This window comes from Phragmites australis, chromosome 2, assembly GCF_958298935.1.
Source record: "Phragmites australis chromosome 2, lpPhrAust1.1, whole genome shotgun sequence".
In the NCBI taxonomy this organism is placed as follows: Eukaryota; Viridiplantae; Streptophyta; class Magnoliopsida; order Poales; family Poaceae; genus Phragmites; species Phragmites australis.
Genome location: NC_084922.1, coordinates 45803095 through 45817565, shown reverse-complemented (window position 1 = coordinate 45817565; position 14471 = coordinate 45803095). Strand labels below are relative to the sequence as shown.

Below are 14471 nucleotides of genomic sequence, written 5' to 3'. Positions count from 1 at the left end.
CACGAAGCCTTGAAGCAATTTAGGGGCCGAATGGTTTGAAGAGTAAGCACAACTTTACCACACATAATTCGAGTGTCTCAATTCTCTCAAAAAAAATTCTAGTGTCCCAAAAAATGGAATCTACTGTCTAAAAAAAACTTTTGAGCTAGCTAAGACGGTTTTAACACGTCGTGATTTCTGAAATATATGCGTTGTGCATCATATGCTCATATTTTTACTAACTTTGCCTAGAGTGTGGCTGCCATTTTAATCACCAGTGAAAAACATGGCAATCTTAATTTTTCAAAGTTAGCTATGATAAAATTTGTCATGAACCAAGTAGAATCACCACAACAAATCATTGCTTAATGCTTTCCAAGCAAAACAAGCTTATCCTTTCTAAGGATCCATCTACCACCCAAGTATTTCGAGGCTGCCTAGCACTAGAATTTTTCCAACACATACCTGACTCTCCTTCTCCTCTGACACCATCGTCGCGGTGAGCGCCACCAGTGAGCCCGAGCCCCCACCCACATCCCCATTGCCGCCGTACTCGACTCTGGCAAGCTTCTTGTCTGCACCCTCGTTCCCAACCCACCGTCCTTCCTCGTCTTTAGCGCCTCCCAACCGTCGCCTTCTGTTGCCACACTAATCTGATTTTGTCAGGATGTCATTGCAACGCTCCCCCCACCCAGCACCCCCAACTAGTGGTCCTTCGTCTCCTGTGATCGGTGGTGTCCTAACACCTCATCGCTCCACTCTCGCGTCAACCACCACCACGAGCCCCTCTACTACCCGGCCTTCCCTCTAAGCCACCGGTCTCCGGTGAAAATCCCACACCTAAAAACCCAAAACACTCTAACCTCACTAGAGTTTGAGGGATACGATCCAAAACGCAAATCGCAGCACACATCGCACGGCTATAGAATGAGTGCCAGAGCGCCCAGAAATTCTCGAGCGAGAATTAGCTCTACCGTCTTTTAACCTATGTTTACCACATTTTATAGTTATGTATACCACACCTGTTTTTTAATGTTGACATCTAGTTTGTTACGACTGGAGTACCCCCGTGGTATGCACTTCACAAAATATGTTTTTGTTAATAGCTTCACCACACTCATGGCATCTATTCTGGTTGATAAGTCACATTTTGTTCAAAGTTAGTCGAATGGCATTATGAGCTATTGTGAATATGACAGGCGAGCCACCTTTGTTATAAGCTGTTGCAAACCACGATAACCTGATTTTTTTAAGCGTGATGTCCAAAACGTGTAGATTATTGATTCTAGTCCTTACAATAGATTAGAGAAAATGCTTATGAGGAAAGTTTCATTTTGGGTCCATTAGGGCTCTCTAGTGTTTCTTGGGTGCCAAACAGTCGATTTTCTGGCTATTGGATCGAACGAGATTGTCTTCTTCTTTTTGTTGCCAATTCCTCTTCTTCCAACCTCCAAACCCTAACCTTAGGAGCTCGCTAGAGACAGAGAAGATAGAGCTCGTTGGAGATGGAGAAAGCGGTGTGGAGAGGGGTGTTAGCAGATATTTCAACTGTAACGGTATAATCAAACAATCCTAGTCTTCATGCCACTAGTGCTAGGATGTAGCTAAGTTAGTTGCTCACAACCGAGCCTTGTACTTGTATAAATACCCGTTGAGATAACGAATATGGCAGCAAATGGATATTTTGCGACAAACTGAAGCCTGATGGCTCTCTGGAACGCCAGAAGGCCAGATGGGTCATCCGTGGCTTCACTCAACGACACGGGGTCGACTTCGATCAAACTTTTTCCCTAGTGGTCAAGCCTGCCTCCATCTGGATCATGCTAGACCTTGCGGCGTCACGGCGTTGGCCAGTTCATCAACTGGACGTTAAAAACGCCTTTCTCCATGAGACTCTGGCCGAACGAGTGTACTACCAACAACCGGTTGACTTCATCAACGCCACACATCCCAATCACGTCTACCTATTGAACAAATCTTTATACGGCCTCAAACAAGCACCATGGGCTTGGTACACCCGTTTCTCTGAGCACTTTCACAGCATTGGTTTCACCAACACCACCTCTCACACCTCCTTGTTTGTGTATAAACAAGGGAATGACATGGCATATCTCCTACTTTATTTGGACGACATTGTCCTCACCGCATCATCTACCTCGCTGCTCCAAGTGCTCATCAACCAGCTACACTCTGCCTTTGCCATGAAGGACCTCGGGCCACTTCATTTTTTCCTTGGCATTCAAGTGTGTCACACAGATGTTGGGTTCTTCCTATCACAAGAACAGTATGCAGAGGCGATCCTTGACCATGCTGGCATGTCTCACTACAAGCCTGCGTCGACACCAGTCGACACAAAACCAAAGGTCTCAGCCTCCATGGGTAAGCTCGCCACTAATGCTTCGTTCTTCCGCAGCATCGTCGGCGCGCTCCAATACCTCACGCTGACGCGACCAGACCTTGCATACGTGGTGCATCAGGTTTGTCTTCATATGCATGTGCCACGTGATGTGCATTGGACTCTCATGAAGCGTATCCCGCGCTACCTTCGTGGCACAATGGAACATGGGCTTTAACTCCACGCAGCAACATCACTGGACTTGGTGGCTTACTCAGATGCCGACTGGGTGGGCTGCCTAGATACACGGCGATCCACTTCATGATTCTATGTGTTCCTCGGTGACTCATTGGTTTCATGGTCCTCCAAGCGCAGAGGCCGAATACAGGGCCATGGCAAATGCTGTTGCCGAGTGCTGCTGGATCAGAAACCTCCTCCGCGAACTACACAGCTCCATTTACAAGGCTACAATAATTTACTGTGACAACATATCAGCCGTATACTTGTCTCAAAATCCAATTCATCATCGACAGACAAAACATGTAGAGCTGGATATTCATTTTTGTGTGAGAGTGAGTAGCTCTTAGGCAAGTCCAAGTTCTACACATTCCATCCAATCTCCAGTACGCAGATATGATGACCAAAGGCTTGCCGACATCAGCCTTTGAAGATTTTCGATCCAGCTTGTGCATCACAACAGCCGACGCACAAATTGCCGGGGTGGGGGGGGGGTGTTAGAAGATATTTTAGTTGTAACGGTATAATCAAACAATCCTAGTCTTCAGGCCACTAGTGCTAGGATGTAGCTAAGTTAGTTGCTCACAACCAAGCCTTGTACTTGTATAAATACCCGTTGAGATAATGAATATAGCGTGCAATTCATTCTCCACAATCTTACAAGGGTAAAGAGAGAAATCCAGGATATGGAACTGTGGGCAGATTGAAAGTATTTGGTTGATTCATCTGATTTTTATTTTAGATAAAAAATAAATGCTTAAATTATTTTGTTTTATTATACAAACTTCAGATCCAGTATGGATCTCAGATCTGGAGCTGTGACAAATGGGGCCAAAATAAAGTGAGGGAGTGGGCTAAAACACAAATACATGATTTCCCTTCTTTTTGCCATCACGTAGGAAATATGTAAGGGGATTATTAAGTAACATGCTCAATTAGGGTTCGGTGCTCGGTACGTGCCTTATGTGCCTATGTAGTATGTAGGATCATAAGTTTACAAAACTATCTGAGTGCATGCAAACGAGGTGATTTCGTTGGAAGCTTGAGCTCTTAGTAGAAGCTTAATGATGTGGCATATGAAGCATGCTACACGAAAAAAACAATTCACTCTAACTCGGCATATCCTCATGTCGTCTTTTCGAGAGGAAAAAAAAAAACAGAAAGATAATAACTGAAATTCGTACTTCGCTTCAACCATACCAGTTCCTAACACTTTTTAAACTTGAACAAATATTACATCTTCATACAAAAAAAAAATCCAACTAAAGGTACAAACATCAACACCCGCACCGGGGCGCTGGCCACAAATGCAAACTCTGTCCCAGCACAAGCACGAGCTGAAGTGCTGAAACCAACTCAAAAGCTCTCAATGATTCAAACTGTACGGGCGACACCCTTGCGCCTGGTGAAAGCCAACAACCCAACCGCATCCACTAGGAATGCCCTGATGCGATGCTGTTGTCGGAGAGACTAAAACTGACTTGACGACCTTGACCGGTTCAACTAAAATTCTTCAAGTGCATCGATCGACTCTACCACCTTTCACACTGCTCCATGGCTACCAGCTTTTCAATGATTCAGAATGAACCATGGTGCCACAGAAACCATGTGAACAATACAGCCAACTCAAAATACAGCCACAGATTACACGCTCAGAAGGTCAGAAGCACTTCATGTGAACAATGGTTGGACCGGATTCATCATACTCTGCCTTGGAGATCCACATCTGCAACACAAATAACAACAAGAAGAAAAAAGTTCAAATACAATAGAACTGCAAAGGAAGTAAAAATACATTCTATTGAGAATATGAGACGATAACAACCTGCTGGAAGGTACTGAGAGAGGCTAGAATGGAGCCACCAATCCAGACACTGTACTTCCTCTCTGGTGGAGCGACCACCTTCACTTTCATACTGCTCGGGGCAAGTGCAGTGATCTCCTTGCTCATGCGGTCACCGATACCAGGGAACATGGTAGAGCCACCACTGAGGACAACATTACCGTACAGATCCTTCCTGATATCGACATCACACTTCATGATGGAGTTGTACGTAGCTTCATGGATGCCAGGAGCTTCCATGCCAATGAAGGATGGCTGGAAGAGCACCTCAGGGCACCTGAACCTCTCTGCACCAATCGTGATAACCTGCCCATCTGGGAGCTCGTAGCTCTTTTCAACGGTGGAGCTAGTCCTGGCGGTCTCCATCTCCTGCTCGTAATCGAGGGCAACGTAGGAAAGCTTTTCCTTGATGTCCCTGACAATTTCCCGCTCGGCGGTTGTGGTGAAGGAGTAACCCCTCTCAGTAAGGATCTTCATGAGGTTGTCGGTAAGGTCACGGCCAGCAAGATCCAATCGAAGAATAGCGTGAGGAAGTGTGTAACCTTCGTAGATTGGGACAGTGTGGCTCACACCATCACCAGAGTCGAGCACAATACCTGCAGAAGGATAAGAGTTGTTACTAGTTGCAATTCTGAATGTTAACATGAAACAACAAGTTCTGAATGCAGCAATCATACCAGTTGTTCGACCACTGGCGTACAGGGAAAGAACAGCCTGGATGGCGATATACATCGCCGGACAGTTGAATGTCTCGAACATGATCTGGGTCATCTTCTCTCTGTTTGCCTTGGGGTTGAGAGGGGCCTCGGTCAGCAGTATAGGATGCTCTTCAGGTGCCACACGAAGCTCATTGTAGAAGGTGTGGTGCCAAATCTTCTCCATGTCATCCCAGTTGCTGACAATACCATGCTCGATTGGGTACTTCAGTGTGAGTATACCTCTTTTGGACTGAGCTTCATCGCCCACATAGGCGTCCTTTTGGCCCATGCCAACCATGACACCAGTGTGGCGTGGCCTGCCCACAATGCTAGGAAAGACAGCTCTTGGGGCATCGTCACCAGCGAAACCCGCCTGTTTCGCATCAAGAGATAATGAGTTCAGTGGAAGTCAGAAATGCATGAACAGGCAAAAGGAAGCTGACGCACATTTATGCTAGCTAAAGGATTGACAGCCTGACAGGGAAACCAACCTTGACCATTCCAGTGCCATTGTCGCACACAAGGGGCTGGACATCCTCTTCAGCCATTCCTCAAGTATTCTGCAGCAGAAAGCTATATTCAGAATGTATGTTTTCATAATGATATTCAGAATCATTCAAATTCAATGCATTCTGCAGTGGCGTTAAAAGCGTCACAAAGCTCGCCAATGGTCCATGGACCCAAGTAAAATCAAACAATCAAAAATGGTACGATGACATCGAATTATAATATAGCAGTAATCAGTCAAAATTAATGTGCAGGTATTGCATGATTAGGAAGCTGATACTTGATTAAAACAAGTGAAAGCTTTCAAGCAATTTGCAGTGAGGTATAGGAGGACTAGGCTTTAGTGGCTCATCGAGCTGATGATACAATTAGAAGGTATTCGTATCTTGACTGGATTCTATTTCGGCGACAAAACACACACATGCGACATGCATATCAGAGTTTTGAATTTTTACACATAAATGATAAGACTCAAACACACATGGTAGCAGAAAGAAACGCCCAAGAACATACAACCTATCTACCTTGGTGCATGTATTGGATGGAACTTCACTGCTCTCTGGGTAGGAAGATCACAGGGCACATGCTTACTGAAAAGTGGTTCACTGAATCACATGTCATCACGTCAACAGAAAGACTGTGGTTTGGCTGTTTCAGATCATCTCCATACAGTGGTCTGGAAGCAATTTCCGCTACTTTGCAACGAACTCGCATAACACACATCAGGGATCGCAAGGCCACGTGATCAGCAAATGGTCTTGCACATGCCAAATTACATACGTAGCATACTTGGCACGGAATCAACGGGACTGCAAGGTCCATCACACAGATCGATAGAAATCTGATCAAACGCCACAGAGGCAGAAATTACGACACATAGTACACACACAAAAGCGGTAGTACTTCCTCGTTGTACTGGGATCATACCACCTATCCGAACACCAGAGCCGAGACATACAGGGCAAAACAGCCAACCAAACGCGAAATTCACAAGAAAAAATCGAAGTCAACACCGGCTGGAAGCTCGCGCGGCGATCTATCGAACCGATTGCCTGTAACCGATCTTTGATCCCATCAAATCGATGCAAGAGCAAGAGGAGAGACGGCTATACCTCTGTAGCGTTGACGAGGAGGCGAAGGGGATCGAATCGCACGCCCTTGGGCTTGCTTCTGGAGAGCTCCGGTGACGCGAGCGTGAGAGCGAGACGAGACAAATGGGAGAGCGAGCGGAAGCCAAACGGGGGAACCTTTTTATACGAGGCCGCCTGGTTGGACTGGTCTGCAGGCTCTGGTCGTCTGCGTGGCCGCGCAGCACACCGCCGTTTTGGAAGCCGCCATGTCACGGCACGGCATGACGGCAGCGCTCGCGAGCGCAGGACGACCGGGCCAGCAGCCTCTGGCCTGGCCCGTGCCTTGTCAGTGGAGACGCAGCAGCCACCCGATGGTGATTCTGGGCGGCCGCGGCGCGAAGCTTTCGGTGCCGAAACCGGCGCGTCACACGTCGACTGACAGGGCGGGTGGGAGTGGTTCACGGGCGGTGGCCGTGGTCCGTGCAGGCTGACCCAGCCGTAGCTGGCAGCTGATGCAACCGGACCGGCCTACTACTCGTCACTGTCGCCACCCAGTGGCCCAGCGTGAAATATGGAATGTTCTAATGATGGCCCCGTTAGATTCCGTCTCTAAACCCAGCCCGAAATCTGTCAAAAGCACTCAAAAAAGGAAACACATTTGATAAAAAGATTTGCAAAATTAAGCATCTATCGTCCTCTCATAGAGCGGCAAGATGTCTACCGCCATCTCATACGACGGTAAGGTGACCGATGAGGTGGTTAAGCTTATATAAGTAGTATCCACCTTTTTTTTTCAAAACTTTCATCTTTCCTCTTTCTCTATTTGGATAGTGGGATTTCCGTACTCTAAAATTTAGAAAACTTTTTCTGTAGGGCCTATAATTTATGATGAATCGATTTTAAAAGTATTCACCTCAATACCCTGTGTATGTTTCAAAATAAAAAATAACTTCAAAGAGGGATACTTTTAGAACTTCTAGCAATTTTTAAGGCCTAAAAAAAATTCCCAAAAAATTGGAAAAAATCACTAATATTCATCTCATGTGTCTTAATAATATCTAAAATTATTTTCAACCCTAGGTTAATTGGTGAAAAAGTAAATTCCTTTGCAATGGTCCATTTATATGTATTTTATCATTTCATGTGATATTTTCTTTTCAATTCAATTTGAATTCAAATAAATTCAAGCATGCACAAATTCATCTGAACTCTTATGGAATACATATACAAAGTATATGAGTCCACTTGGATAACCCTGCAGTTATTTATCGTATGCTCGACTACTATCGAAGCAGCTTGGATGTATGAAGTTATCAGAGCAATCTTCTTGGCCGAAGGATATTTTGGTGTCCGATAACCTCACGACCTGATGAATGTGCACAAAATTACATAAGATTTTGGATGATTTTGCGCAGGTACTTGTTCAGTTGCCAACATTTCTTTTTTTAATTGATGTCACACCCCAAAATGTGCACATTCATATTTATATGTATTTCATAAGAGTTTGGATGAATCTGTGCATGTTTGAATTCGTTTAAATTCAAATTGAATTAAAAAAGAATATCATATTGAATGATAAAAGTGCATATAAGTGGAGAATTGTAAGGAACTCACTTTTTCATCAAGTAGCCTAGGGTTGAAAATAATTTTAGATATTATTAAGACACATGAGAGGAATATAAGTGAAATTTTCCAAATTTTTAGGAATTTTTTTTAGACCTTAAAAATTGCTAGAAGTTCTAAATGTAGCCCTCTTTGGAGTTTTTTTATTTATTGAAGTGAATCCTTTTAAAATGAATTCATCATGAATTATATGCCCTATAGAAAAAGTTTTGTTAATTCTGGAGTGCAATAACCCTACTACCTAAATAGAGAAAGAGAAAAAGGAGAAAAATTGTAATTCTATAAATCTTTTCATCTGAGGTATATTTATTTAATTATTTATGTTAGAAAATATAAAAAAAACTCAAAGAAACTAACAAGACTCGTTCCGCTGGCCCAAAGGCTCCAAGAATTCAGTGGGTTAGGCTGTTGGGCTTTACATGATGCGAAAGGCTTGGGCTTTGCTGACAGACACTCCTATTGCGGTCTTGTTATTTCCTTCTCATCCAGGGTGCCAGTCCGGTCGTGTTATTTCTTAGCAGATTCACATGGGATAATTTCGAAGGAAAATATCAGTTTCCACTCTCAAGTTCACTCTTTACCAAGTGCGGTCTGAGCTCAAAGGTCTATTACGGCAGACTCAGCAGAGCCGGTCGGCTAGACAAGTTCAACGTAGGGGATTAGTCACCCCCAACCCAATCCTCATCAGATGATCGTGATTTCTGCTACGTGTGCGTGTGCTATAAACGACTAGCTACGAGGTACGACGTCAGTTACCCTTAAAGCCTACTGCGCAGTGGTAAAATGCTTCATGCCTCGTGACTCGGGAATGACAACAAGAAGCGGGGAAATTGGACCCCCAGTATACTTCTCAAAAGGCTTTAAACGAGATAGTTTGAGATCGTCGAATCCATAAAACAATTACCAGTGCCAAAAACTGCCGCACTACACTACTGCTGAATCACACCCATCCGGTCCAGAAAGCAGAGCAACCGGCCGGTAAAAGCGCGAAACAGAACTCCGGGAGTTAACGAGTCCAGTGATTGAATTTTAGTTAGTGTTTGATTAGTACGACGGGATGGGATGGAGCGAATGTATTTTGTTTTTAACTGTTTGAATGTAGAGCAGCTAGGTGAAATAGTTCGGAATTAAAGAATATTTTTTAAAGATTCAGAACAGAGTTATTAAAAAAATGGTGTAACGCAGCCGTCCTACTTCGAACGTGACACTGATAGCAATTCTAAAATACTAAAGTATACTCGTTATATCTAATTCACCAAATAAACATCTATATATGAATGAAATTATCTTATCCTCAAATATATAAATAGAATTATTTTATCTCATCTCATTCTTCAACAAAACACTACCTAATTTTGCTAACTCCACAAAGTGGCAATAATTCCCACGTTCTTTCGGAGATCTGACGCGATTCCTCTGACGCTGGAACAGCAACAGATTGGTGAACGGTGATACCACGTCGGTGCTTTCAGCGCTCGAGCGCATGATAAGGTGATACGCGAATACGGCTCAACAGCACAGGCTTTCAGGGTCGCAGTGGGTGGTCGCAATTCACAAAGCCTGCTGCTTTCAGCAATAGTGGCTGCATTATTGGCGTCTGGCAACAGAAAAAGCTCCGGCGAGCCAGATGCGCTGCGGCACCCACGTCGCTCTGCTGCTTCCAGTAGTGGAAGGCCTGGGGAGAAGCCAATACGTGAGGCAATAATGCAGTCGTGCTCGCGCCCGCGGAGAGATTCGCCGGCAGCAGCCCCCACTCTGGACGGGCAGGAACATAGAAGAGCGGAAGAAGTTTCCGACGTCGGTCAAAAGCGTGCTTCATGCTTCCCCATTTCAGCTCAGTATTATTGCAGTGAGCCGCGCTAAACAAAGTAAAAGTTCTGCCGCTAAAAGATGATTTGGAAGCAGACAATCGACGATGTTGCATGGTATTGTGAATAAATAATGTATTGTTACTCTGACTTCGTAGTGCATCGGGTGAAAAGGACGAATGAAGCGATACGTTCAGAAGTGGTGCAGAGACCAAGACACTGTTCATTAGCTGACTGACAAATGTTTCTCGTTGAAACGGAGAGCGCTTCAATAATTGCACTAATGAATCTCGATTAATTTGCACATAATTTTTCTATGTCCAAGGGTCAGTAGAAAATCTAAAGGCTGCGACTAAAGATGGCCAACTGGGCCGGGCCTAACGGGCCAGCCCGCGGCACGGAAAAATTGGCCCGGCCCAGGCACGGCACGGCACGAAAGTAAATGGGCCGTGCCGGCACGGCACGGTTAGGCGGGCCGTGTCTGGGCCGGAGCCGCGGCACGCCAGGCCGGCACGGCACGGCCCATTTAAGTTTTTCTATTTTTTAAGGTTTTATATAATTTATTTATCCCTAATACATAAAGAGATTCTTAACAGGGTGGTAGAGTCATTGCTTCCCATGTACGAGGTCTTGAGTTCGATCCCTGCATTCGGCGGTTTTTTGATGTTTTTCGGGATTTTCACGTGTTAACGGGCCGCCAGGCCAGGAAAATACTAATGGGCCTATCGTGCCACGGGCCGGCACGGCACGGCCCGATCTTAAATGGGCCGTGCCTGGGCTGCAACCACGGCACGTGGGCCGGCACGGCACGGCCCGTTTAGCTAACGGGCTGTAACGGGCCGTGCCCAAAACGGGCCGTGCCTGACTGGGCCCGTGCCGTGCCGGACCGGGCCGCCCATTTGGACATCTTTAGCTGCGACCTCATTCTGGACGGCCCAGGTAAGGTGACCACGGCACCGTACTGCAAACGATAGTTAAGAGGCCTTTGCGCGCGCTCTCTCTCGGTTTGCTATTCACCTCTTGGCCATTAGGGTGATTTTTTTGTTTTGGTTTTTGTGTCCCACGGATTTGATTTGCATTTCCTGATATTTTGTTTGGATCAACAAAGAGCACATATTTTGAAACATGGGATGACACAAAATACAAGCCAGATCATTTAATTTTTCACTTGAAAGATGCATATATGCAGTGGCGCATCTTGAGCAAAAATTTAAGAGGACTTAACCCCCTCTTCTTCTCCCCTTTCTCTTTTTTCTTTTTTCTTCTTCTCCTCAACTTCTTCTTTTCTTCGTCTTCTATATCCAAAAATTATAAGGGAGCTCTCAAGTGTGACCTGGAGTAGGGCTAAAGCCCCCGCCCTATTGGACCCGTCCCTGCATGTAATTCCTTTTCTATAAGATTTTTTTGTTTTTTGAAAATAGGTTATTTGTTTACTCAGCTCACAAAGAAGGTTATGGACTGAATATCTTCAATGGTCCCTTCCATGTTTTGATGGGTTGTAGCTCATTGCAAATTTCAGAACAGAACGCATAGATCATAGCTCACTTACGAATCCGTACAGCACGTAATTGCAAAAATTAACGAGATTAACAAGTTCCGTGCTATCATGGGCTCATGGCAAAATGGAACTATGGAAATCTCTATCTACAGAAGGTACATCTTGCACCAGCACTGAACCAAGTCAAAATACATAGTATTTCCAGTTGCATAGAAGTTCACGCTCATATCATCGGACCCGGGCCACTTCTAAAACCCCAACAAAGTTAAAGAAAAAATAAAGGAAAAAAGTCACATGACCACGGAATCACAGATGACAGCAAGTCCAAAAATTTAACCGTTCACCAACACTGTACAATCTTCTTCGCAAACGCTAATGGTTATTCTCGGGCTGTCCGGCGTCAGCGTGCACCTGCAGCTGCACGGCCTCCGGCGCTTCCGCTCGGCCCGGCACCGGCAGTGCGGTTTTGGCGAACGGCTTCCGCCTGCACGTGGGGCACGTCTGCCTCGCGGCGAGCCAGCGGTCGATGCACCGCACGTGGAATCCGTGGTTGCAGTGCGGCAGCGCGCGCACGCGATCGCCGTGCGCGAACTCGGTGAGGCAGATGGCGCATTCCGCCGCGCCGCACCCGGCGAGCTCGACCTCGGGCGGGTAGACGTGCGACGGGATCAGCCCGATGCAGGCCCCTCGCTTCGTCTTGGGACCGGGCTGGCAGGAGGAGGCCCTCTCCCGCGCCGCCGCCTCGACGTCGCCGGGAGGATCCTGGCCGTAGCACACGCGCCGCGTGATGCGGAACGCGCACTGGACCACCGCGCGCACCGCGAGCACGACCACTAGGCCGCAGAGGAGCAGCGACAGTATCGCAATCACTGTCGCGTCCGTCGAGCCCAAGGGTGCTGCTACTCGCGTGCGGACTTCGGCCGCCTGCACGGCCGGCCCTGGCGACAAGGCATCTACCGCCGCCGCGGCGCGCGACAGGAGCCTCCTTGCATGCAGCCGTTCGACGTCCATCGTGACAAGTTGTAACGCGAAGAAAATTATCGTGCGTGGTAGAGCGGTGTTGTTTGGGAAAGTGTTCTCTCGCGGCACGGCGTGGAGAAGGGTTTATATAGGGAAGGAACAGGGCAGTAAAGAAATTTCGGGTCGCCGTCAGTGGATTGTTTAGCAGGAACGCAAAAAAAAGACGTTAGGCTTTTTTGCGAAATGGTGGGGATTATATAAAAATTGCAAAACAATACATTCCCTTTTACATTTAGGACCCTGACAAAAGAACAAATTGCATAGATAACTTTGCAGGTCCTAATCTTCTTCTTCTTTGGCTCTCGTCATCTCTGCTAGTCTGCATCTCGCTACAACAAAGCTAAGCATCAGAAGGCGTTGAAGCCAGAGTGTGTACTCCTCTCACCAAATCCGAAAAAGAGACCCAAACCTTGGATCGCCGAATGTGCCAATGCCTCAAAGTCATCATTGGGACGCATTTGAAGCTGATGTGGAGCATCGGCAATCTCCTAGCCAAACTGAGTGGAGAAAACCCAGACTTAGCATCTCCATGCTCAGCCACGCCACAGATGGAGGGCTACAAAGCCTCAAACCCAGATCCGGTGACCTAAACCCACGAACTCACTAGACAAGGGATGAAAAACATCTCACCTGAACGTATCACACATACACATACATACCTCGCACAACCCTCGCCGAAGACATCGCCTTAGATGACAACTTCACCAGTAACAGCTTGGAGAAGCAAAAACCCGCATGGCTTCATCACCAACGACTCCATCGGGAAACCTACCAAACTTACTAGATACAACTTTATCAACTACTAGCTACAAGCTTTGCCGAACGTCGATCCACCGGTTCCCCACATCCCTCGGTGCCGGAGGAGGAGAGTTAGCGAGATCAACACCGTTTTCTGGAAATCGCATGTAGATTCACCTCTCTTACTGTAGATGGGGAATGGTTATTGGGAAAGTCGTTTTGCAAACAATGCTAAAAAAAAACGTTAGCTTAACCTCATGGACTAGTCGATCTATCTAAAATAAAGGAACGTGGATTATTGGACACATTGAGTCATGGAGATAAGATGCGCCTCGTCACTGGCTACATGATGAAGCTGGATTGGCGGCAACGCATAATTGATAGACAAAAGCTTTTTGACTAGAATTAATGAACTCAAATTTACACAGAGGCGTGCTTCAATTCCTAGAAACTCACTTTTTACTCCATTACTGTTTAGATTGCTTTGAGGTTTTGAGTTTTTTTCAATTCATCAGTCTGGAAAATGGAGGTTACTATCTCCTAGGTGTCTATATATGATCGATGAAGCTGCAATGAGCAGTGCTGCGTGAATGAAGTGGGGGCACAAGTTGTCAAGTGCACAATATGAACACGAGATCGCAGTACATACCCACAGATTGCGTGTTTAAACTGACTTTTCTAAGGCCAAAATGCGCCGGGAGCGGCTTCGCTGAAACAAAGGCCGGACGCCAAACCGCACTTACTCACATGATTAGCGACTAAATAATATAAGTTAGAAAAAATGCCCGACATAATCCGGCGTAGTGGAGCCTCCACTAACTGCGACCCATCGGCAAACGGGGGAGAGACACGTGGCGGCAGAGACGCCACGGTGGTGATGACTTGTCAATACACGGGTGGTTCGTCCTGGCCACGTAGGATTGTTCTTGGTCCGACGTGTCTCTTACCAAGTCGCTATGTTCTGCTTGCCATGACGTGGAATGTACCTTTATAATGTGGGCCGAGATATATTAAGAAACTAGTATGGGTCTCCAACTGATACCCAAACTGAAAAGTTGTCATAAGAAAATGAAATAATGCATTTCCCTTAAAAAAATAATAGTGTCCTGTGCCAA

The 14471-nt window shown here is 46.1% G+C and overlaps 3 protein-coding genes across 3 annotated transcripts; 1 reads left to right on the top strand and 2 right to left on the bottom strand.

Moving 5' to 3' along the window:
- The first annotated feature begins 2081 nt into the window (after nucleotides 1-2081).
- LOC133908193 (uncharacterized mitochondrial protein AtMg00810-like) lies at nucleotides 2082-2552 on the top strand. Its single transcript, XM_062350239.1, has one exon. The coding sequence runs from the start codon at nucleotides 2082-2084 to the stop codon at nucleotides 2550-2552; it is 471 nt and encodes a 156-aa protein (XP_062206223.1).
- Nucleotides 2553-3716: 1164 nt separating this feature from the next.
- On the bottom strand, nucleotides 3717-6871 carry LOC133909241 (actin-7-like). Its single transcript, XM_062351578.1, has 5 exons — nucleotides 6712-6871; nucleotides 5584-5652; nucleotides 5072-5465; nucleotides 4377-4990; nucleotides 3717-4277 (listed from the first exon to the last, which is right to left on the bottom strand). Exons 2-5 carry the CDS (start codon nucleotides 5638-5640, stop codon nucleotides 4212-4214), a joined length of 1131 nt encoding a protein of 376 aa, XP_062207562.1. The 5' UTR covers nucleotides 5641-5652; nucleotides 6712-6871; the 3' UTR covers nucleotides 3717-4211.
- A 4831-nt stretch (nucleotides 6872-11702) lies between these two features.
- LOC133910178 (RING-H2 finger protein ATL73-like) lies at nucleotides 11703-12659 on the bottom strand. Its single transcript, XM_062352691.1, has one exon. It carries the CDS (start codon nucleotides 12607-12609, stop codon nucleotides 11971-11973), a length of 639 nt encoding a protein of 212 aa, XP_062208675.1. The 5' UTR covers nucleotides 12610-12659; the 3' UTR covers nucleotides 11703-11970.
- Between the last annotated feature and the right edge of the window lie 1812 nt (nucleotides 12660-14471).